This window comes from Leopardus geoffroyi, chromosome C3 (genome assembly GCF_018350155.1).
Source record: "Leopardus geoffroyi isolate Oge1 chromosome C3, O.geoffroyi_Oge1_pat1.0, whole genome shotgun sequence".
NCBI classification, from domain to species: domain Eukaryota; kingdom Metazoa; phylum Chordata; class Mammalia; order Carnivora; family Felidae; genus Leopardus; species Leopardus geoffroyi.
Genome location: NC_059338.1, coordinates 78,255,102 through 78,279,378, shown reverse-complemented (window position 1 = coordinate 78,279,378; position 24,277 = coordinate 78,255,102). Strand labels below are relative to the sequence as shown.

Sequence of the window (24,277 nt, the reverse complement as noted above, 5' to 3'; positions counted from 1 at the left end):
CTGAGACCGTGCAGGTGCCACAGTCAGATGGTGCCAGTCATGGGGAGGAGTCACCTGCGACCGCGGCAGAGGCCCCTTAGAAGCCTGTGTCTCCAAATGCATGAGGTCACCAAGGGCGCTCACCGTAGCCCCTGTGCTTTAGGCCACATCGCGTGGCATTAAAGGAGACCTTTCAGTACAGAGCCAGGGCTGGTACCCACGGGTTTGCGCTCTGTTTAGGGGAAGGAGGCAGGCGGAGCACTCATCCTGGACCCCTGGGGGCAGGGCAGGAGGTTTCCTGAAGGACAGGGCCCTGGTCCTGAACACTGTGGGATCCCCAGACTGCGGACACCTTTCCAGGGTCCCTTCTGCCGCAGGAATTCGCAGATTTCACGGCAAGGTAAGAGAGGGCTGCAGATAGAGATCCAAATACAAGCAAACAACAGGAATGATCCCAATACAACCAAACAACAAGAGTGATAACACCGCAGTCTGTTCTTGTAGGTGAAACAGTCCCCTGTGTATGTTTAAGCTCTGAGGAAGGAGCCTCATTTTTCCCAGTAATTAGGGTTTCACCCACTGCTGAACGTATAACCGAGCGAGAGCTTATAGGTGGGGCTGGCAGACCCATGTCCCAAGGTTAGCAAGCGAGCACGTTTGCCGTCGATTAGGTGTGGTGCTGTAAATGTCAGAAACAAAGGGAGGATGGTAAATACCATACCAAATTTATAGAGGAAAGAAGAGGTATAAATGAATGCGGTTTGTTAAAAAAGCATCGTAAATTTCCAACTCTAGAAATATGTATGTATATATAGGACCGAAATAAGGGTATTATGAGCAAGAAACTTGTAGAAACATCAAAAGATATTCACAGGCAGGGAGAAACCATTCCGTGTATCAATGAAGATTTAAAGCCTTTCAAAAAGGACAAAACGCCCAGCAAGTGAGCAAGGCCGTGACTCATCCTTCCTGGGGAGACTGCATAATGCCTCCCCTCCGCCCTACTTTTCTCTTGGTTGTAAATAGACAGTAGATACTCTTTCTTTTCTGAAAATATTGATCCTATAAACAGTCCAAAGCCCAGGTTATAAAGACTGCTCACTACAGGCGGTCGCTGCCATCCCCAATCAAGTCCCGGCGCTTGGGGGTGCTGTGGGGTCTGGCCGGTCAACACGGCAGCCTGGTTCCTAGACCCCAGGGCCTGGGGAGCCCTCCTGCATGGAGCAGACTTGTCCACAGGGTCCCGAGGGCCGGTCTGCGCAGAAGGGAGGGGCCAACTACCTTCGCTGTGAGAGACGTCTGGAAACAGAAAGACGCCCCCCTACTGGCCCTGCGTCCATCACAGAACAAGGGTAAGAAGGTTTGCGTGTGGGCCAAATTCACTCAGCTGGTGGAGGGGGGTTAGAGACAGATGCTCAGGCAGCAAAAAGGGCTAAGACGTCTGATGTGTCTCGAATTTCTCAAGAGTCCAAGAGCAGTTCAGTGTGGTCTCAACAATCAACTGAGGAAAAAAGAATCCTTGTCTTGGAAACTGTGGTAAAATGGGGTGGACAGAGTGGTCTCTCTACGCACATGTGAGGAGTGATGACGGGGCTGGTGCAGGGCAGGTGGTCACACGCGGTGCTCATGACCGCCAGCAGGTGCCCTCCCCTCCAAGGGCAGGTATCTGATGCCCCGACCCCACTGCCCCGCCATGTCCCCCTTGCAGACCGTGCCCACATGGCAGCCGGCTTTCAGCAGGTGCTCGATACCCATCTGAACGGAATTATTCAGGAGATATTTTAAAGCTGAACTCAAACAGAACCAGAGCACATGCACCGTGACAGGGAAGGAGGAAGGAGTCTGGAAACAGAAAGAAGCTGGAGACAGCTTCTTACTGCCTAGGAATATCTTTTGCTATTTAGACAAGTTTATTGTGCATAATGCTTTACTTCCTTGGCCTTTAAGCACACAGGTACTGAACTTCTGTTTAGTGCCAGGTGCTGGCGGGGGGGCTGTGCAGCCCCGTAGGGCACCTCGCACGGGAGACATGCTTCTCCCTACAAGCCTCACCCCTGCCTGGGAACCCGTCCACAGACGGCAGCTCTCAGGGTCATTCTTCTCACCGAAGCCCCCGTGCTGCACTCTGAGAACATTTTCCTCGGCATGCTGCTCAGGAGAAGTCCTCCACCCTCGTGGACTTTTCTCAAAATCACCCCAAGTGACCATCCTTGCAGCCCCCGGCCTTTCTCAGTGCTGACCTGACAGACTCGATGTTAATCTACATGATGCAACTACCCGTTTATCTGTCTGGACCAAGCAACAAACTCTCCTATGAAACCCTGGGACTCCTAATGCCAAGCACAGGCCCTGGACAGCTGTGTTAGTACCTGTTTGCTGAACAGAAACTTCTAGAAGCAGAAACTGCTATGGCTGAATTCTACAGGCACAGAAAGGGGACAAGGAGCTATGTCACTCCTATGGCAGGAGCTAAGATTTATTGAGGACTTAATCACAAGTCAGGCACTGCCAGCTGCTAATTTGCATAATCACGTAATCTGTACGTTAGCCCCACGCAGTAGGTTCTATTACTGTCCCATTTTACAGATAAGAAAACAAGTTCAAAGAGGAAAAGTGCTTGGGGCGCCTGGGTGGCTCCGTCGATTGAGGGTCCGATTCTTGACCTCAGCTCACATCACGATCCCAGGGTTGAGGGATCAAATCCTGCTCTGGGCTCCGGGCTGAGTGTGGAGCCTGCTTGGGATTCTCTCTCTCCCTCTCTGTCTGCCCCTCCCCTACTTGCTCACTCTCTCTTTCTAAAATACAAAACAAACAAACAAAAAAGCAGAGAAGTGCTTTGTTCCGGGTCACATATCGTTAGGTGACGGATGTGAGTTCAAACCCACATAGGCTGACTCCCTTTCAGGCACTTGCTCCCTTCCCGGCTGTGCCACGGGCTCCTTCTCCACCTACTCGACATGGCCTGGGGTGACTGTGCTGTGTGTCCAGGGAGGCCTACAGCTCCCTGGGCTGGGCACCCACGGCAGCTGCAGCCCACGGTGAAGGGAGCCCGAGCCCGCCCGGCTCAGATGCGTGCCATCCGATCCTCGATTCCTGATGCCGGGCACGAGGGAAGCCTCCAAACACGGCAGGCCCCAAGCTAAGAGCTGGAGACCCCACAGAAGAAGGAGAGCAAACCCCACTCTCAGCGAGCCCCCATTTGATGGGGAAGGCAGAGGTGAGTCCAGGCACACTAGGGTGTGGTCTGTGACAAGGGCCCAAGGACGGTGGTGAGAGGGGCACACCCCCATCCCACCTCCTCCCATTTCCTCCGCTGCCAGAGGACAGGAGAGCTTTGACTCAGCCCGTGTCCTACCCCTTCCTACTGTCCTGACTGAGGAGGAGGCCCCCATTCTGCCCACAGATGCAGGTGACGGCCCCTGACAAGCCCACAGGCTGGGCTTCCTCTGTGAGCGTCTGCCCCCAGGAAGCCGTTTCCCCCAGCCCTCCCGCTTCCCACGGCCGCTGTGGGCAGAGCGGGATGGCCACTTCCTTGCAGTTACAAATAGCAGGGGTGGGCATGGACCCGGAAGCAAGAAGGACCCCAAAGCCTCCAGGCCTCCACTCTGCCCAGAGGCCCGCACGGTGCGGCCGGCCTGCCTGACGGTAACAAAGGGGTGCTCTGCTTCTCATCCGGGTTCGGTGGCTGGGCTCGCTTCCGATTTCTGCCCAAGAGATGACCACAAGCGAAGTGGCTGAAGACACAAAGACACAAATGCTTCTGCTTCTCATCTCGCCGACGTCTGCCACCAGGTGAGGAAGTTCTCTGCTTTCAAGGGCTCATGAACTAGACACGGCCCAACCTGGCTACTCTTCCGATGTCAAGGTCAACTGCACCACCTAATGACACAGCCCGAGGAGGACTGCTCATCCCATCCACGGGTTCCGGAGAAGGCCCGACGTGGCCCGGAGAGCTCGAGAGCGGGCTTGACGGAGAGCGTGGCCCTGCAGCTGACCCCACGCGACAGGAAGTAAGCCCCGTAAAGGCTGGTGATGAGTGACCGTTCTGGGCAGAGGGCGCAAAGGTGCGAAAAGAGGATCAGCAGGTCGCCCAGCGGGCGGACGCACTATAAGCACGGGGGCAGAGGGAGGCAGGGGCGCCAGACTGCTGTGGGGAGGTCCTATTCCCAGTTTACTGAACACTTTCTAAGTTACCGGAGGGTTTTAAGTGAGGGGTGCTGGAATCCTTAGAGCAGCAGGAGGGAAGGACATCAGTGAAGAGAAGGTCTGTAAACCAGGGTGGGGAGACCAACAGTTTAGAGCAGAGCTTCTCAGACTCGGCCGCACACACAAATCAGTGGGGACCAGGGACGGTGCTACGTGCCGCCTGACTTGGGGGGTCTGGGGTGCAGCCAGACACTCTGAGCTTCTAATAAGCTCCCTGAGACTGATGCCACTGGTCCAGAGACCACGTCTGGAGTAGCAGCTGCCTAGATGGAACGGGCGGCTGTTGGACATGGGGACACGTGAGGTGTGTTGTGGGGGCAGATGCCACAGCAAGAGGAGGACGTGTTGACAATCACGTGTGGGGGTGACACGTGAGGACCCCCTGGTTTCGGGCTGAGCACTGGAGTGGAGAGTGGGCATTCACGGCTAGGGAAGCTAATGGGGATGGGGAGGGAGGGCTGTGGAGTCCCCAGCGCTGGGTTAGGGGAACTCCTCAGAGCAGGACGGAGGTGACTGCTCCTGGGGGCGGGGGGGGGGGGGGGAATGCAAAGTGGAACCAGCTGGCCGCAGCCCTGCCCCGGGGCAAACTCAAGGAAGGCCAAGAGCACATATCCTTCAGATGGGGCCCACGGCTGTGGCTCCCTCCTATCAGGGCTGTTGCGGGGCGAGCTGCAGAGACAGGAGGAGGCCGATGAAACCCACCTGCCCCAGCCCAGGCTGTGGATCAGGAAACAGGCCCCCAGGAGCAGTGAGAAAACCCAACAATACTGAAACTCAAAGTGGGATTCTGCAAACAGTACCAGCCAAGCCACAGCTTCCGGGGGCCCAACGGTAGGAAAATCAGGGCTCAGGGAAAAGAGAAAAGAGGAGAAAAGTTCAACAGACTGACATCCCCAGGCTAGCGAAAGATGCTTTATACGAACAAGAGGGCCGGAATGAGATCGGGAAACCTTTATCCTCTATTTTTTCAGACAATTTCCCACATGGCCACAGAGAGATCATGGCACTGATTTTTACTTTAAAATCTCGCAAAGAAGTGGAATTTTCCATCACTGCCAGGGGATGGAGGAGCTCAGCAAGTAATAAGAGAGGTGCGAACAAGGATGCAATTCTTCAAGTCATCCTCCCGAAACCACAGCAGACACCGAGGTCTCTGAAGGAAGTTTTATTTAAAACAAAGATAAAGATTCACAGGGCTAAGGGAGCACTAAGGAAGGCTCACAAAGGACAGGAGTTGGCATTAGGTGACAAGGGAGCATAACCCACTGCCAAGACCCTGAATGAATGTTTTGAATCTGGATCGACATCGTGAAGGTCGCCCTGCAGCAGCGGTAGAACAACATTCTAGAAGGAACGTTAAGTCCAAAAGCATTGGAAGAGGCTACCTGTGTGTATAATTAGGAGCCTGACAGAATTAAAACTGGCAGGGCCCCAGGATCAAATAAATGGTACCATAAAGTTCTTTAGGCGAGAGCCAAACCTCACTACCCAAGACGTGTAGCTGACAACCAACCGCTTCTCATAGTATGGGATACGGTAAGGGGAAAACAGAGAAAGTCATCAGTGACACTTCGTGCTTCTATACAGCTCAAAAGGACTGGGAATAAAAGGAGATGTCTATCTGGATTGCAGGCATCCATCAGGGCCCTAACAGAGAGGCTGGTGTTAGACCCTCCCCCACCAGCCCCCGCCAAGAGTTAGGAAGCAGTCACACATATGCCCTCGGCCCCTGCAACATGCAATGCATTCGGTTGCCTGCAAAAGACCGATGACTCCCCTGCGTGGGCCCTTTCAAAGGTATCGGGGTCCATCTTGACTGTAATTACCCTACAAAACCAGGAGGCACGGAACACACAGGACATTCCCACCACGCGAGGAGGAACAGAACACGCGAGCAGCTGCACATACTATCAGCTCTTTTAAAGTCACGTATGCCTTTTCCTAATCTTCTGGAAAGACGAACCACAACCATGGCAAAACCACCACAATGGCAAAGGAGAATAAACAACAGAACTGAAGACGCCAGTGTTTTATCGTGGTGTAAAAGGAGGAAACGCTGCAATTGTGATGTCTCCCGTACTCAGGCAAGTGCTCTGAAGACAAAGGGGGTCCCAGAGGGGAGAGGAGAACAGAGAGGAAGCGTGAGAGGCACTCCTGTTATTGCCACCCTGTGGGTGGTGCTGGAAGTCAGGGACAGGTCTGCTCACCGCATGAGTTAAAAAGTACCTCCTGCGGGAACAAGAAAAGTCCATCAACTCACCAGTTATTTGAACTTAAGTGGAAAAGAAAACAGAAAGGGCTTCTCCTGGTCCCTTTTGTGGGCGGGATAAGGGGACAGATCTCGACTCGGTCCAGCTTTATGACAACGCAGATGGCCAGGATCTTCTCTGACCTCTTAAGGATGGCAAGAGTCTCCGTGCCAATGCGATTCTGCCGCCAGGTCTCTTGCCGTGCAGTTGAACAATCATATTAATAGAATGCAGTGACTGTTTTAAAAGAACACCGAAAACAGATTTTGAAGCCTCACACAAGTCACCTTCCAGATCCCTGTCCCCCTTATTTTGCCACAAGTATCATGAAACGCTCAACATCCACCCCCAGAGGAGGCAGCCAACTCTGAGCTCTCCTTCCAGCAGGACCGCACGGCGTGAGGCTTCTCCCAGCCACGGCTGCACTTGAGAAGCACCTTCTGCAGAACAGCGTCTCCTACCAGATGCCCTTGGACACACGGACAGCACAAAAGGGCATCAGGAGACCGGATGACTCAGGGCCTTCAATTAAAAACAGGACAGGCTGCACCTGCACTTTCTCGCAAGCAGGCAAATGGTATACGTGGTCAGCCACAGACATGGACTGCATTTCCTTGCAAAAATAATGAACTGCAAACAACAAGCAACAATTCTAGCGTTGGCTGGCAACCGACACACGTCTGACCCCCCGAACTGCTACCAAAACTGCCTCTCAGACTAAGCGCTGCACCCTGAGCCCAGGGGGGCTCTGCACGCCCCTCTCCCCCAGACTAACACATCAACTTCACCCTCTGGCTCCCTCCACCACAGGTGACCCGCCAAGAGATGGCAAAGGGCGTGGGAAAGCAGCTGGCAGAAGATGGGTTGCTTTGGGCAAATATGGGATTTCTGCTTTTGTTTGTTTGTTTTTCAAATCAGCAGTGAAAGCGTGTGGTAAGAGCATTTGGGATTCTGAACAAGAAGGTGGCAGCATAATTCTGCACCGTGCCAGCCGAGGGTCTGCATGAGGGAAGTAGGCAGGGTGCCTGCAGGTCAGAGACCGTCTTATTAATCGCTCCTTTCAGCTGCTCCCTGCCGCGGGGGCCCTGGCTGACAGCTTGGAAGCATCCAGCACATCCAGGGAAAATCATGAACAGAAGAGTGGCAACTCTAGGGTTACAGAGAACCAGGAATAATGAGTGGGTGCACCACCCCTGATCTGGGAGCATGACTCCTTAGCTGTAAGCAAGATGCACGGTGTGGACAGATCGGGCCCTGCCAACAGAGTATTGCTAATCACAGTCACCAGTGAAATAGTCACTCAGTGGGCAGAGGTACAGTAACAACGATCTAGTTGCTCTTGACCTGGCAACTGAGGTGGAATATTCGTGTTCAGTAGAAGACCCCCCCCCCCCCCCCGCCAGGGCTGGTGTGGTTCTGCTGGCCTCTCCTCAACTGTGACCCCCTCAAGAATCTGCAGGATGGGAGCTCATTCCTGAGCCTTGAACTGAAATATCAACTGTGAGAGACGTGTACATCTACCAAAATATGTATGCTTTCCGGAAGCTGCCAAACCTCTCTGAAATCTGTAAATCAAAGTCCTTTCTGTGACAACTGGGTATTTCACTAAATAACTGCCTGGAGCAAACAATGACCTTCGGCTGACACTCTGAAATGCACATAGACATGTGTGATGGTTAATTTCATGAGTCAACTTGACTGGGTCACCGGATGCCCAGATATTTGGTCAAACATTATTCTCGATGGTTTGTGTGAAGGTGTTTATGGATGAAATTAACATTTAATGTAAAGGACCCACAACTATATGGTCAATTAATCTTCAACAAATCAGGAAAGAATATCCTACGGAAAAAAGACAGTCTCTTCGGGGCACCTGGGTGGCTCAGTCAGTTGGGCATCCAACTTTGGCTCAGGTCATGATCTCACAGTTCGTGAGTTCGAGCCCCGCATTGGGCTCTGTGCTGACAGCTCGGAGCCTGGAGCCTGCTTCAGATTCTGTGTCTTCCTCTCTCTCTGTCTCTCTGCCCCTACCCCTCTCTCTCTCTCTCTCTCTCTGTCTCTCTCTCTCTCAAAAATAAATAAACAACAAAAAAAAAGATAATCTCTTCAACAAATGTGTTGGGAAAACTGGACAGCAACATGCAGAAGAATGAAACTGGACCATTTTCTTATACTATACACAAAAATAAATTCAAAATGGATGGAAGACCTAAATGTGAGACAGGAAACCATCAAAATCCAGAGGAGAACACAGGCAGCAACCTCTCTGACCTCAGCTGCAGCAACTTCTTACTAGACACTTTGCTGGAGGAAAGGGAAACAAAAAGAAAAATGAACTATTGAGACTTCATCAAGATAAAAAGCTTCTGCATGGTGAAGGAAACAATCAACAAAACTAAAGGCAACCGACAGAATGGGAGAAGATATTTGCAAATGACATATCCGATAAAGGGCTGGTATCCAAAATCTATAAAGGATTTACCAAACACAGCACCCAAAAAACAAATAATCCAGTGAAGAAATGGGCATAAGACATGGATAGACACTTTTCCAAAGAAGACATCCAGATGTCTGACAGACACATGAAAAGATGCTCAACATCACTCATCATCAGGGAAATACAAATCAAAACCACAATGAGATACCACCTCATACCTGTCAGAATAGCTAAAATTAACAACACAGGACACAACAGGTGTTGGTGAGGATGTGGAGAAAGGGGAACCCTCGTGCACGGTTGGTGGGAATGCAAACTGGTGCAGTCACTCTGGAGAACAGTATGGCGGTTCCTCAAAAAATTAAAAATAGAACTAGCCTACAATCCAGCAACTGCATTATTAGGTATTTACCCACAGGATACAAAACTACAGATCCGTAGGGGTCCATGTACCCTGATGTTTATAGTGACACTATCAACAATGGCCAAACTACGGAGACTGGGCAATGGATAAAGAAGATGTGATATACACATACAACGGAGTATTACTCGGCCATCAAAAAGAATAAAATCTTGCCATTTGCAATGACGTGGATGGAGCTAGAGTGTATTATGATAATTGAAATAAGTCAGTAGGAGAAAGACAACTAGCATATGATTTCACTCATGTGGAATTTATGAAACAAAACAGATGAACATATGGGAAAGGGGAGAGGAACAGAAGAGAGGGAAACAAACCACGAGAGACTCTTAACCACAGAAAACAAACTGAGGGTTGATGGAGGGAGGTGGGGGGGTGGTGAGCGAGATGGATGACGGGGATTAAGGAGGACACTGGTTGGGATGAGCACTGGGTGTTGTATGTAAGTGACGAATCACTGAATTCTACTCCTGAAACCAATACTGCACTGTATACTAACTAGAATTTAAGTAAAAATCTGCAAAGGAAAAAAGAAAAAAACAAAAAACATTTAAAGTAAAGGACTAAGTAAAGCAGACTGCCCTCCTAGTGTGAGTGGGCCTCACCCAATCAGCCAAAGCCTGGACACAGCAAAAAGGCTGGCTCTCCTTGAAGGAGAAAATTTCTCCTGCCTGCTTACGCTGGAGATTGAACACTGGGTTTTCTCCCTGCCTTTGGACTCCAGCTCTTCCCGGGTTTTGAGCCTCCTGGCTTTCAGACTGGAACATCAGTTCTCCTGGTGCCCCGGCCTTCAGACGCAGGTGAACTACACTGTCAGTGCTTGGGGCTCCACCTTACAGATAGTACATCTTGGGACCTGTCAGCCTCCATACCTGGTGAGCCAATTCCTTATAATTAGTCTCTGTATACATGTAGATATACACGCGTGCACACGCACCCACATACACACATACACACACCCACATACACACACCATTGGTTCTGTTTCTCAGGACAACACTAATACAACGTGCTTTTTCATCAAGTCTCAGCAGAAATGGTAACTGAGTCACAGAGAAGCGAGCTTGGCAAAGTGCATGCCCCCGGACAGCCTCGCCTGGACTAACCCTGTGATAGGTCGGTCCCTGGGCACAAGGAAGTGCTCCAGACAGGCCACAAATACCACATGGACCCTGAAAGGCTACTGGATTTTAAAAGCAAACAGATGAAAGAATAATACATATCCACTCCACCTGCAGCTCAGAGGTCCTTTCCCAGAGGTCCTTTCCCAGACAGATGAGCCCCAGAGGGTGATGCCCTGCAATGCACCCACCCCCCCCAACTGCTGTCTAGGGGTCACCCTCAACAGTAATAAGCAACACGCTTTTTTTTTTTTTTAACTCAAAAAGACCCATATCATAAAAACCACCTGTTCAGTCAACCTGACCTTCTTAAAAGGAAAATGCTGAGTGATTATAAAGTCTCCTTACTATTCAGAAACATGGAAGAAAGGGGTGTGGTGCACGTGCTGGCCTGGGGACCAGGCTCTGAGGCCATGCCCAGTGTCAGTGACAGTATCAGAGAGGACAAGGGGTTCCTCTGATCATCAAATGGCAGGAATGCTCAGAGCAGATTCACTGCTTGGGTTCTGTGACTGAATGGAAAAACCTGGAAGCTATGATTTGTCAAAAATGCCAACATGCCTTCAAGAGGGGTAACACAGGTCAAGAAGCCCATGGAGAAAGGACATCTGGCTCCAAGAAGTGACAGGAAGCTGTGGGCTGTCTGGACTCAGGCTTTCTTCACTGGCCTTTGAGCAGTGGGAAGGGACAGTGAAGGGAGAGACCAGGTTGAGGTCCTTCTGGGCAGTGACTCCTCTGTCACCACTTGGTGCTTGCAAGAGGGCTCATCATTTAACTGAAGTGGGGCCCCACCTGCCCCCGCCCCCTGCATCTAGTCACCCAGCACTGACCACCAGCTCCTGCTCTCTCCTCTGCCTGGAGCCCCGCGCCCACCCAACTCCCTGCTACCAGAACTCCCTTCGGGCATCATGGCGTCCATGAAGCCCTTTTTGCCCAACACGTGCCCCCATCCCAGACCCAGGTTCAAGGTGGGCAGCCCCTGGTGCTCCCACAGCACCCATGGGGCACTGGCTGACATCCCCAAGGCATTCATCACTCTCGGGTAGAGCTGCCTATTTAAGGTCTGCATTTTTCAGACCTCTTGAATTCTGCTGGTTCTATTTTCCCCTTTCACCTCCAACATACCATGTTATTTATCGTACATGTACACATTAGCTATCTCCCTCAATTAGAAGGTATGCTCCTCGGGGTGCCTGGGCAGGGGGGGGGGCGGGGTTCAGTCAGTTGAGCATCAGACTCTTGGTTTCAGCTCAGGTCATGATCTTACGGTTCAGGAGTTCGAGCCCCACGCTGGGCTCCATGCTGGGATTCTCTCTCTTCCTCTCTCTCTCTGCCCCTGTCCCGCTTGTGTTTCCATTACCACCCAAAATAAATAAATTTAAAAAGAAAGAAAGAAAGAAAGAAAGAAAGAAAGAAAGAAAGAGAAAGAGAGAGAAAGAAAGAAAGAAAGCTCAAGCGTACCATTCGTTTGTTTTGTTCACTGAAACAGCCAAGAACAGCACCAGGCTGGTCGAAGCAGCTCAGGGGTGCTTGCTGAATAAAAGAGTGAATCATTTCCTTCGCCAGGTTTATCTGCCTCTTGAGAGCAGGACCTATCTTAACCACAGAACCCAGCATGGTAGACAGACTAACGCGCCCCCACCTCAAAGAGGTCCATGCCCTAATCCCCAGAATTGAAGAATGTTACCTTGCAGGACAAAGGGGACTTTGCAGATGTGATTAAGTTAAGGGCCTTGAGATAGGGAGATTATCCCGGATTATCTGGGAGGACCTAATGTAATCACGAGGGTCCTTATGAGACGGAGGCAGGAGGGCCTGACTGAGCGAAAGCAACGAGGCGAGAAAGCAGAGGCCAGAGCGATGGGGTGTGAGAAGGCTCGCTCTGCCCTTGCTGGCCCTGTAGGTGGAGGAAGGGAGCCTCAGGTCGGGGATGCCGGGGCCTCTAGATGCTGGAAAAGGCAAGAGAGGGAATCCTTCCCAGGAGGAACGCAGCTGTCGAAGCCTTGATTCTGGCCCAGTGAAATCCATTTTAGACTTCTAACCTCCAGAATTATTCGGTAATACATTTGTGCAGTCTGAAGCCACTCACTCGGGGGCCATTTGTCGCAGCAGCCAGAGGAGCGAGGGAACCATCATGCCGCACACGGTGATGGGTGCACCGCAGATGGGCCGTCTGCTAAGCGGATGCTGTACATCAGTACATAAAATGTTAGCTTTCAGTCTCTAACATACATTTTGATCCAGAAAAACAGCAAAGAGGCATTTAAGCCGTGAGCCACAGAGGTGGTGGTGGTGCATCTGTTTTTTCTTTAAGTGACTGACTCAGAGATGCTTATGCTAATATTTCCTGTGCTGGCTGGTCTCACCCTTCATCTACTGAAGGCAGTTTTATTAATCAAAGATAAATTTCCTCCTCATAAAACCCTACATCAAGATTTAACAAAAGGTGGGGGGGGAGAAACCAATTTATTTATCGAAAGCTGTCTCGTCTTCACAAATGCAATTAGTTGCACTAAAAGCTCTCGAGCGTCTCCCCGGGCCCGGCTGGTGCGGTATGCGTAAGGACTCGTCCTCCTGAACACTTCGAGACACTCGATCCCCGCGAATCTGTTTCTAATGCTGACACTTGAGAAAAAAGATGTGACAGGAAATCGTTGAGGACATGTTTCTGTGTCCAACTGAAAATTTAAACGGTCAGAATTATGGGCGAAGTCTTTTCCATGTCTCATTTAAGAACAAGAAGAAAGCAACCCAAGAAACCATTTTTTCTTAGCTCTTTGCTTCCAATACCCCCAGCCTACCCACCAAGCCTGCCGGTATTTTCAACCCAGAAACTGAAAACCCAAAAAGACTGGAAATTAACCACTTTCAATGATCACTGATTCACTTTCATATAGAAAAGTTCGTTTCTGGGGCGCCTGGGTGGCTAGGTCGGTTAGGTGTCCAACTTTGGCTCAGGTCATGATCTCATAGTTCGTGGGCTTGAGCCCCACATCGGGGTCTGTGCTGACAGCTCAGAGAATGGAGCCTGCTTCAGATTCGGTGTCTCCCTCTCTTTTAGCCTCTCTCTCTCTCTCTCTCTCTCTCTCTCTCAAAAATAAATAAATGTTAAAATAAAATTGTAAAGAAAAGATCGTTTCAATCAACATTAATAAACTGGGAAAAAATAAAATTAGGAACAGAGCATATAACTATTTTTTCACGTGGGAAAGAAATCTTGAGATTTTTAAACCTCCAGAATCCATTCACACACAACCTGGAATGTTTTTGGCCCTGTGGAAGATATGTATAAAACTGGAAAGCTGAAAAAGATCTCAAAATAAGCTATCCAGTAGCAACCTGAAAACCTTTTTTTCTGCAACACATGCCATGTACTTTACTGACAAGGTGATCTTGCTTTTTCCTTTCCGGTACTGTTCTACGGGATATAATTCAAAAGGTGAAAACCAGAGCTCCCTCCATCCCACTTAATAAACATTTACTGAGCCACTACTATGTGTGTTATTATTTTGGGCTGCAGCAGGACAAAATCCCCAGCACCGAGGTCCCCTGCACGGGGAAGGAAGGGCAATATTTTATGCCAACAGGTACGCTAGAGTCCACACCGCGGTGGTGCAAGCACACTCGTCATGCAGAGGTAATTCCTCTGCTGAAAAATCCTAGACCAGAGTTTCAGAAAAGAAGAAAAATATCACACCAATTTCTCTAATAAAAACAGCCATCTCGACATTTCAATGATAGGATAACTGAGTTCAGAGGGCATTCTTTAACACACTGCAACCCCTTTGCCAAAGGAGGGGGTGTTTGCTGTCCGCTCACCGGTCCATCCGTCCATCCTCCACCCATTAAGTAGCAACAGCCCCAGCCAGCGAGGTCCCAGGCCAGACAGGCAGGATGGTGACGAGAACACACACTCCTGGGGAACATTTCCAAACGCAGCTGCTCCAGACCGTGCAGGACACGGATGCTCCTCCTCGCCCTGAGTTTCCAAAAAACCACAAGACTCTCTAAAGGATGCCACTGTTTTCTGCCACCAAAACACACTGTACCTGTTTACACTGGTCGGACTGGAGGCTTATCTGCCTCATCCCACGTGGTGCTGGGAGCCTGACGCCTTGAAGCACATCTAAGCTGTATCCTGCACTGCCTGTGACGCTCAATACATCACGTCCCGGAGCGGTGGCAAATTACGGTCGGGAGCACCTTCCTATAATTCTCAAAAGAACTTGGCAGGGAAACCGGCAAGACCCTTCCTGAAGCGCCAGGCCCAGCTGAGGACTCCACAGGTCATGGTGCGGAAAACCAGTTTCGGAAAAGCTATAGTAAGAGTCGGAAGACAGCGACCTAGTAAATACAAAAGGAAGCTAACAGAGTGGTTAGCAACAAGGCGTGCGGGTCTGTTCCCAACCCACGGGTGCCAGGGCCCTGCAGACCGAAACGCCACATCCCACTGCGCGACTTCTGTGCAGGATCTTGTTGAGAGAAACCACACCAACCGAGGAGCGTTTCTGGGATATGCGGTCCACACGTTCACCTAGACATGCTGAGTTTTGTCTGCAGGTCGGGAAAGCCAGAGTCGAACCAGAACGTACTAACTCCACAGAGAATTCTGTCACCTGGGTTTCATGCTTTGCATTGTGGCCTGGGCACACTTGGGGGCACGGGCGTGGAGACAGCTCGGGAAGCGTACTTACCATCTATCAAAGGGAGGTTGCTGGGGGCACGGCACCCACGGGTCCTCATGTCAGAGCCGCACTAAGAAACATCTTTATTTGTGCCAAGAAAACCCATTCCTTCTACGAAGTTCGTGTTGCCTGTTTCCTGCTTTACCCTTCTACGATTCAGTACCAAATTCACAGTCTAACATGCATACCTCCCATAACACACGCCTCTCCCAGGGCTCTGCTCAAACATCAGCAATCTACCCGACAGTCCTTTCTAAATAGCCCCCAAGCACACTCCTGGGCCCACAGGCCTCCTCCTCCTTTTACTTTCCTCCTCCTCACTTATTCGCCATCTGACACCCTTTGTGTCTCACTCGTTCATGTGTGTCTTACTTTTTTCCCACGAGAGAGTAACCATGTTGATGGCAGGCACTGGTTCTCTCCTGGAACCCCAGGCATGCTGCCCAGTGAGAGGGGGTGTTTACGAAGTACCTCCTGAATGAACGGCTACAGGAACGGTTAGCTGCATAAAACTCTACAGTGTGCATTTCACCTTACTCCGTGAACTTGAACTTTGCCCGAGTCTGATGTGTTTACTGTTGTTTTGCTTTTTTTAAGTGCTTGGGTAAGCTGGACTAAATCTTTGGTAAAACAAAGCAAGAGGCAGTAGAGAGATAGGTACAGACAGAACAAAAGGATGATCTAATTCCCAAACACACTGCATTTTAACAGCTGGTAAGGTCTCTGGGGGTGGAAATGAGCCAAACTGTTTAACTGTCAATTAAGAAGAGTCACCGTGATTCAAAAACGGATGATTTCCTTCCCATTGGCTCAGCCATCGGCCAGGTGACGCTGCATATCTAATACGGCCAGTCCGTGGTCCATGGGGTCCACGGGGAAGCCCTCCTGGCTTCTCTGCCTGTCCCCACGGTCCCCACGGTCCCCACTCATTCTGCTCGCTGGTGCCTTTGGCACCGAGGGCTGCTTTTCGTGACAGATGTGTCCAAGTGTGTCCACATCTGCTCATTTTCACTCTGGGATTCTCTGAAGAGAAATAAATGAAGTTCCCATAATTTTAAAAACTGTATTATTCCTCTCCCCTAAAACATACCTCCACACACGGAGCTCCTGAAGACACGAGCCCATAATAATCGGAGGCAGAGTAAGAAATGCGTGAGACTGAGCTCTCTCTTTCCAAACCCCACCGTAGGTAAATTAGGCCTTGAAAACCCACGGGGAAAAAGAGAGAGAGGGCGTGTGGCAGTGTGAGGGGATGATACTTAAGAGGCAGGGGAGGGTCCTTACCTGTTTCACGACAGTCACTGTCCCTGGAGCCATGGCAACCACCGAGGCCACAGCGGTGGCATCATGGGCCTCGGTGCCCAGCTCGATGATCTGCTGGAGGATGTTCACAGCCGTGGGGTCAAGTCGGTCCCCTTACAAGGAAGAAATAAACAGGACACTATTAAGCCCAGTGGCACTGGAGGGCACTGAGTGCAAAACCAGACCTTAACAGAGGCCGTTCTTGGGTGGTGTCTTCTTCGGGGGAGGCATGGGTTCTCAGCAATCGCTCGCTCTAACAACAGAATAATCCGTGTGGTACTTGATAGCTTTAAAGCACTTTCTGTAAGAACATCTCAAAACCCCAAACGATCCTGTGGGGAGATGACATTGTGATGAGACACCCACATTTCGTGGATTGGTTACCTCTGCACAAGAAAGACAGGAGACTTGCCTGGGGTCACTGGATCAGTCACAGCCCAAAGCCAGAGCTGAAGCCCAGATGCTCTGAATCCACACTTGGTGACACAAGCCTGCTTCTCCAAACAGACCCCTGAGAAGTCCCAGCCCGCACAGCAAACCGCAAACAGGGTCCTGTGAGCACACACACAGCAGGTGGCCAAGAGAGCGTGCCAAATAAATCACACACGCTAGGACAGAACATCCAAGGATGTCTCAATTATTAAAACCGGTGGGCTTCAGAATGCCAAACCAGTTTAAGCTTGGGGTTCTATTTTAATCATCTCAGAAGATTGGAATCCGTATCATCAGGGCAGCTACGGAGTATAGACCCTGCCTGCTCTCACCATCTGCTTGGCCATCTGTGACTCTTCTGAACACGGCACTCTGACCCTGATCGCTAACTCACTAAAAGGGAAATTACCGCATGATCTCTGTGTTAGCATCATGTTACCAAGTCTCCGCACGCGTCTGCATCCCCGTGGACCCATTTTCCTTGGGCCACGGCCCAATGTGAGTCCGTCAGTAAGAGACGGAGGAGGGGAACGTGATGTGGAGGGCAGGCACTGGCATGGGACTGGGGCGATGACAGCGTCAGCGACTTGTATGTATTTACATTGCACCACCCTGGCGTTCCCCTACACACACACACATACGCACACACGCACACATGTGTGCATGCAAAGACACCAGCACAGACACAGACACACGTGCACACACACTCTCTGCTTAAGGGAAATGTGTCAACTGTGCCTTGCAGCCAGCCAGTCTGAACGTCCAAAGACTAAACAAAACATTTACCCGAAAACCTTACTGAGCTAAAGTAAGGTTTAATTCCTCATGAGCTTGCTCCCTCAGTGACCATTTATCAAGCCTGTCACCAGGAGCGTAGCTCCCAGCAGGGAATCGGCCTCCATCTAACACTCTCTCCCCTCCTCCCGGGACTCACGGGCTCCTGAGACAGATTTGTAAGCAAATTATCACCACACCAGGTTGGTCCCGTATTGGGAGGCAATCAGGGAACACAGCAGAAACGTCACATGGGTCCCGAGCAGGCGACATATGATCTGAACACTGAAGGTGCAGGCATGTGGCCAGAAAAACCATGCAGGGAACAGAGTTCACACAGGGCAGTGCACAGAGGAAGGCCGCGCCTGCACAGCCCATGCAGGACAGCAGGCACAGAGACAGGAGGCAGGCGACACAGGGCAGGGCGCCAGGACCCAGAGCGGCCCAGCCTGGCTGCATGGGTGCAAAGTCTGAGCTTTAGTCCAAGTGCCAGGAAGAAACCCCAGAGAGGCTTTAGAAGGGGTGTGTGTGCATGCGTCAGGGATGACGACAGACAGGCCAAGGCCAGAGCTTGAACAACTGCTGAAGTCACCAAACACGAAGGAAGGAAGCACAGGTTCAGGCCGGGCCTCCGCTCTGGATGCCCCATTTATCAGCCAGGGCCGGGCCACCCTGTCCGCTGTCTCCTGAGTCCCCGCGAGCTCGGCGGCCCAGTGAGCACAGCCCCGAAGCAACAGCCCCAAGGAGTGTTCCGCACAGGCTTCCTACAACCTGCTCTTCAGGGCTTTAAGAACTGGGAAAAAATGGCAATTTCCCATCCTGCCTCTACTTAATGCCTTCCTCTCCTCCGAATGCAAATCGGGCTATGGTCACACATTAACTGGGGTTCATGTGCTAGAAAGGGCACTAGGAAAACATCTCTAAGTTTCATGCCCCAATCACCACCAGGCTGGCAGAGTGGTTTGAACCTAAAACTGATCTGGCATTTCAGAGTGATGACTGTTGACACAGAAATCCTGCTTCGGGGCTTTTCAGGCGGCTGGGAAGCAGGCCAGTGCTGGGCTCGGAGCTCCGCAGGGCGGCCCTGGCGAGGCCGCCGCTGCCCCTGGAGCTGGAACCAGCCCCCTGGGAGACAGGCCCACAAGGCAGCCAAGGATGGGACAGAAACCCAGACGGCAGGCCCAGCTCCGGGGCTCAGCCGGCCACTTACAGCAAAGCCCTCTTCTCATGGTACGTGCGGAGGTCTGGCCGCACGGCCGTCAAGTTCTGCCTCTGCTGAGCTTCCTGGGCTCCTATCAGGGGGCGGAGGCCTCCCAGTCTGACGGTGGGGCCCCCTGCAGTCCAAATGGTGGGCCAAGGATGCTGAAGGGGACCGATTCACGGACACCGCTCCCTCACAGATTCACTCACTCCGCCTGCCTGCTGCAGACCAGCTGGAAGGCAGCTCGAAGGTGCGCAAGGGGACCGAGCGCGCGCTCTCACCGCTCTCGGAAGTGTATCTCAGATCCTGGAGCGCCGCCACGGCTGCCTGCGTGCCCTGAACGTCCTCTTCGGCTTCTGTGATGTGCACGTACTGGGTGGAGGGCTCCTCGGGGGCTTCTGTTGCTGGCTAAACGAAAACAGATCATCTGAGTGATCCAGAAGGCCACCTGTTACTTACCCACAAGCCCCAGGGTAACGTACTGAGACCAAATCAATACGCACGAGGAGCCCCTGTGGCACCTCATGCACCTGGCGTCCCTGAGAAATCCGCTGTTCCGATAAAAACACACTTCCCAAAAAGGAAACTTCTCCTTGCAAATACCAAGATGACTTTATTATTTCATTTTATTTATTTTGTTTTATTTAACGTTTATTTATTCTTGAGAGAGAGAGAGAGAGAGAGAGAGAGAACAAGCAAGCAGCGGAGGAACAGGGAAGAGAGAACCACAGAATCCGAAGCAGGCTCCAGGCTCTGAGCTGTCAGCACAGCGTCCAACGCAGGGCTCGAAATCATGAACCGTGAGCTCACCACCTGAACAGAAGTCAGACGCTAAACCGACTGAGCCACCCAGGTGACCCACCAAGACGCTGTGAAACCAGCTTTGGTGGAAAGCTTCCTGGTACACACTCTTGCCTTAGGGAACGGAGTGTGCTGTTCGTCTTTAGAGATTAGACATGCGCGGAGAGTCTCGTACGTGCTCTTCTAACGGCCATTGTCTCCTCCCACTGCTGTCAGTGCTGCCGGAACCTGCCCCGGGCCCGGGGCCTTGAGCCATCAGGCTGACGGAAGGAGGGCACAGCAGAGCTGCGGGTGGAAGGAAGGGGGCGGGAAACACCGTAACACGTGCTGGCACCCAGCGCTCAGGGAGCCTCGGCTATTCAGGCCACTCTCATTTTCATATGAAGGATACGATAAACAACAGACCACGGGAAATGTATCTGCAAAATCAGGAGTCGCGAGGGTGGGAGGGGCTGGAGTGACATTCACAGGTACCTTGTGCCCCAAGGAGAGAAGAGGAGGAACAGAATTTCCACAAGAAATCTGCATCAATAATGCCCTCTTTCTGGAAGAGGTGGGGAGTGTGGGTGAGCTAGAAGGCAGGAAACACGAACGGCACCAAAAAAGAAGAACAAAAGGGAGGACCTCGCACAAAATTTATAGGAGCCGAAGTTCCCATGCTCCGTGAGCACTTCGTGGTAACTGATCCAGCTCAGAATGCCAGGTGGTTATTCCTTTCCAGGCAAGGGGCCAAGTTCATGTCAGGGTTTCCAGCCTGACCTGTAGCAGACACCCAATAAATATGTGCTGAATGCACAGATGAACAAAATAAAAAAAGCCTACTTCCTTTAAGTACCGGTAAGCCACGTGTTGCCTGACAATGGCTGGATCCAAGCAACGTCTTAGCCTGTGAAAAACAGGACCCACGCACGATGGCTTCTTTCTCATGGGGGGAGGGGGGTTCTGCGTCCCAACCACAAGTGGGGAGGACCCGACCAGTGGCATAGGCAGCTCGTCACCCCACAGGTAACCCAGCACCTGAGACCGGCTTCTTGGCTGCTCTTCTGTCTTGCTTCTGGAGTCGAGAACGTGGCTTTGTGCCAACGACCCGTGTCGGATTCGACGCTCTGCGTAACGTGTTGGCATCTGCAAGCAGCACGGCCTTCGGAGCAGAGGGCCATGACCACACATACTTACGGAAGCACTAACTGACCAGGAGACATGGGTTTTAGGTCAAGAAATGGCATTCCGATCCCTATGAACAGAGAGCAAATCCTTGCGGCACGAACTTGAAACACCAGAGGACGATACGTTCTCCCCTCGATGAGGATGTGAGGTTGGCCACACATGCCACCACCCCCACCAATAACCACGGCAGCTGCCGAACCCTGGGGGCCTCCCAGGGACCAGATACGGACCTCAGCGTTTTGAATATCTTGTCTTTCAATCCTTTTGACCTGCTGGGTATTACCAGCCTCACTGCGTGGAGAAGGCCACTGAGGCCACTGAGATCAAGTAAATAACGGTTCACGGTCCAGCCATTTATTTATACGGGATGGCACCAGGGTTCAACATCAAGTCTGCCAGACTGCAGTGCACACACACCCTACGTGTTCTCACAGGAAATTTCAAACATACATGACAACAGAGGGATGAGCCTTCCGTGCACACGTCACCCAACGTGAATGATCATCAATTCACGACCAGCCTTATCTCCCCTCCGTCCCCACACACTCCACACTCTTCAACTGGATTATTTTGAAGCAAACGCAGGGGTCACAGCATGTTATCTACAAATATTTTAGAACGTATCCCTGGAACACGAAACTCTTTGAAGACATAAGCACAACGCCACTGGGACACTCCAACACCCAACAGTAAGTCCTTAACATGACCACACATCCAGACCGTGTCCTCACCTCGCCAGTCGCCACATTTCTTAAAACTTATTCTTCCAACCAAATGTGAGTTACTGAATCCGTACATTAGAACTGACTGACACGTCTCCTAAGACTTCAATTTCTAGGTTCTCCCTCCGTTCCAACTGCCCCCCCCCCACCACCATTTATAGTTCTGTTGGGGGAAGCGGGCCATTTGTCTCCAGACTTTCCAGCGGTCTGGACTTCGCTGACCACACCACCATGGAATCCCTGAATGTGCTCTTCTGTCCACCGTGTCTCCTGCCCGTTGGCAGATGTGGAAACTCAATCGGATACCGGTTCCCTTTGGGGCAGGAACGCTTCGAGGGTTGTGTTGTCTGCTTCCCGCAGGAGACACGTGATGCCTGGGTGTCTCTACTGCTTCTGTGATGTCAGTAGGCGGCGGTCGGCCACTTGCTGGATCCGTGACATCACGAGAGGATTGCAAAATGGTGATCTTGTCAATCTTCGTTTGTTAGCTGGAAAATTTATAAATAGGAGCTTCTCCTCATCAAATGTGTGGTTATGCTGAGGTGTAGTTTGTTCAGAAAATGGTTAAAATAATTGGACTCTTGGTCTTTACTTACCACAACAGAGTTGATGCCCTAATATCCTACAAGGTGCCTGAGCGTCTGCCCCAGGATCAGTATAAACCCACGGACTGAAATACGCTGGATGTGCTTCGCTGTAGTTACTAAATACTAGCAAAAGCCTCAGAGTAATAGTATCAACCCTCCCCCAACAACAAATAATTGAAAAGAGTACGTGTTTCTGCAGCTCTTTTCGCCTTAGCTTATGCCCCACAAGGGAGGAGCAAACTCCTACCTTAAAAGACTGCTGAACAGTTCCTCTGCGTAGCTATGCCATCGTTTTCATATACAGTTAGAAGCATTTATTTCCCTTTACTCTCAACGTTTAAGGGCTGCATTTTTTAAACGTTATTTTTTTTAATATTATATAAAATACATCCACAGTTTCAGAATCAAATCTGCACAAGTGCTAAGAGGAATCTGGCTGATTTCTTTATCCTCTCCATCTTGGTGTGTCCCTACCCTTCCACAAAAAATCCCCCCCTTTGTTTTGACTATTTTATTTTGAATTATTTTTGACTTCCAGAAGAGTTCCCATACACCTTTGCCCCAGCCTCCCCCCGCATTAACATCTGACACAACCACAGGACGATTACCAAAGCCGACAAGTAACACTGGTATGGTAAATACTATGAACCGCAGACTTCAGGCAGTTTTTCTACAAGTTTTCTCCTTGGTGTCCCGGTTCTGTCCCAGGACCCAGTGCCAGATCACGGTCTCCTCCGACTGGTGACAGCTCTCCAGTCTCCCCTTGTCTTTCGTGACCATGATACTTTGAGGAGTACTGGTCAGGTGTATGACCACACACCTCAGCAACATCATTTGGATACATGACAGTTGCTCATGATTGGATGGAGGCTGAGGCTTTTCTGAAGAATGCCGGGGGGGTGGGAGGGGGGGTCCTTCTCATCGTCACATCCGGGGGCACACGAGGTCACCGTGACTCCTGAGGATGCTAACTTCCGGGGGCGTGGTTAGCCCGGGGTCTGCCAGATGCCTCTACTGTACAGACACTACTTTTCCCTCTGTGATCTAGTAAATACTTGGGGGCAGAGATTCTGAGGCTATGTAGATAGTCTGTTTTTCCTTAAATTGTGTCTACTAGTTGTAGCATTCATGGATGGGTTTGCCTGCAGCAATGATTACTGCAGTGTTCTAAGGGGAATTCTACTTCCCTCATTCCTTCTACACGTATTGTTCAGAACTCTCTCCCGTGTGGAAGAAGTGCTCCTTCCCCACCATCCGTTCATATCAGTATGGACTCACAGATATTATCTTATCTGTTGGGTTGTAGCACAACGCTGCCATTGTTTGCTTTGTTATTCAAGTTGTTCCCACTCTGGCCATTGGTGGTCTCTTGTCCTTTGACATGCCTCCACCTTTCTGGCGGGTTGGGAAAGACGCAAGATGCTACTTTCTAGGACCACAAAATACTCTAGGATCAGCTTACATATTTTCTGCCTCGGCCCTGGAATCAACCACTTTTCAAAGGACCCTGGTTCCTTTTATTGGAGAATCCTATTAGAAACCAAGATCTAGGTCCCCATGTGCTCACAGCCACGGGGTGCCACTGCTTCTGAGCTCTCTCAGCACAAAAGGCTTCTAAGGAGCACAGGTATATAAACTAGCTGTGTGTGGGCACATGTCTGGAATCGGCTCTGTATCTATCTGTTGGTGTGTATACAAACACATGCAATCTATTCATTTACCTGGACCTACGATGTATAACAGGACTGCAATAAACAACCTTGTGCAGACAGACACCTTTTCTCTTTTTTGTCAGTATTACTTTCGGGTAGTTTTCTAGCAGTGGGATTGTTTAGTTAATGGATAAAGAAATGCACAAGTGATTTTACTAGATATTGCTAATTTCCCCTCCGTAGAGGTAGTAATATTTTGCATTCCCACCAGCAATGCATGAGAGTGCATTTTCCCCTCAGCCTCTCCAACAGACAGGATGTCAAATTCTGGATTCTAATAGGTAAGAAATTCTCTCTCCAGTTTTTTTTTTTTTAAGTTTTTAAAATTTATTTATTTTGAGAGAGAGAGCACGAGAGAGCGAGCACAGGAGGAACAGAGAGGGAGGGAAAGAGAGAATATCCCAAGCAGGTTCCACGATGTCAGTACAGAGCCCGACGCAGAGCTCAAACCCACTAACTGTGAGATCATGACCTGAGCCGA

The 24,277-nt window shown here is 50.8% G+C and overlaps 1 protein-coding gene across 5 annotated transcripts in view; it reads right to left on the bottom strand.

Moving 5' to 3' along the window:
• Nucleotides 1-24,277, bottom strand: part of ZFAT (zinc finger and AT-hook domain containing) — a 350,430-nt gene that overhangs the window by 70,289 nt on the left and 255,864 nt on the right. For all 5 annotated transcript variants that reach the window (XR_006706155.1, XM_045453585.1, XM_045453587.1 and 2 more), the window contains 2 exons: nucleotides 19,089-19,215; nucleotides 16,383-16,513 (listed from right to left, as the gene is read on the bottom strand). Coding sequence is in view for 4 of the 5 variants with exons in the window: in XM_045453585.1 (XP_045309541.1) it covers nucleotides 16,383-16,513; nucleotides 19,089-19,215 (258 nt within the window). In the remaining variant the exon portion in view is untranslated. The remainder of the gene's footprint in view (nucleotides 1-16,382; nucleotides 16,514-19,088; nucleotides 19,216-24,277) is intronic.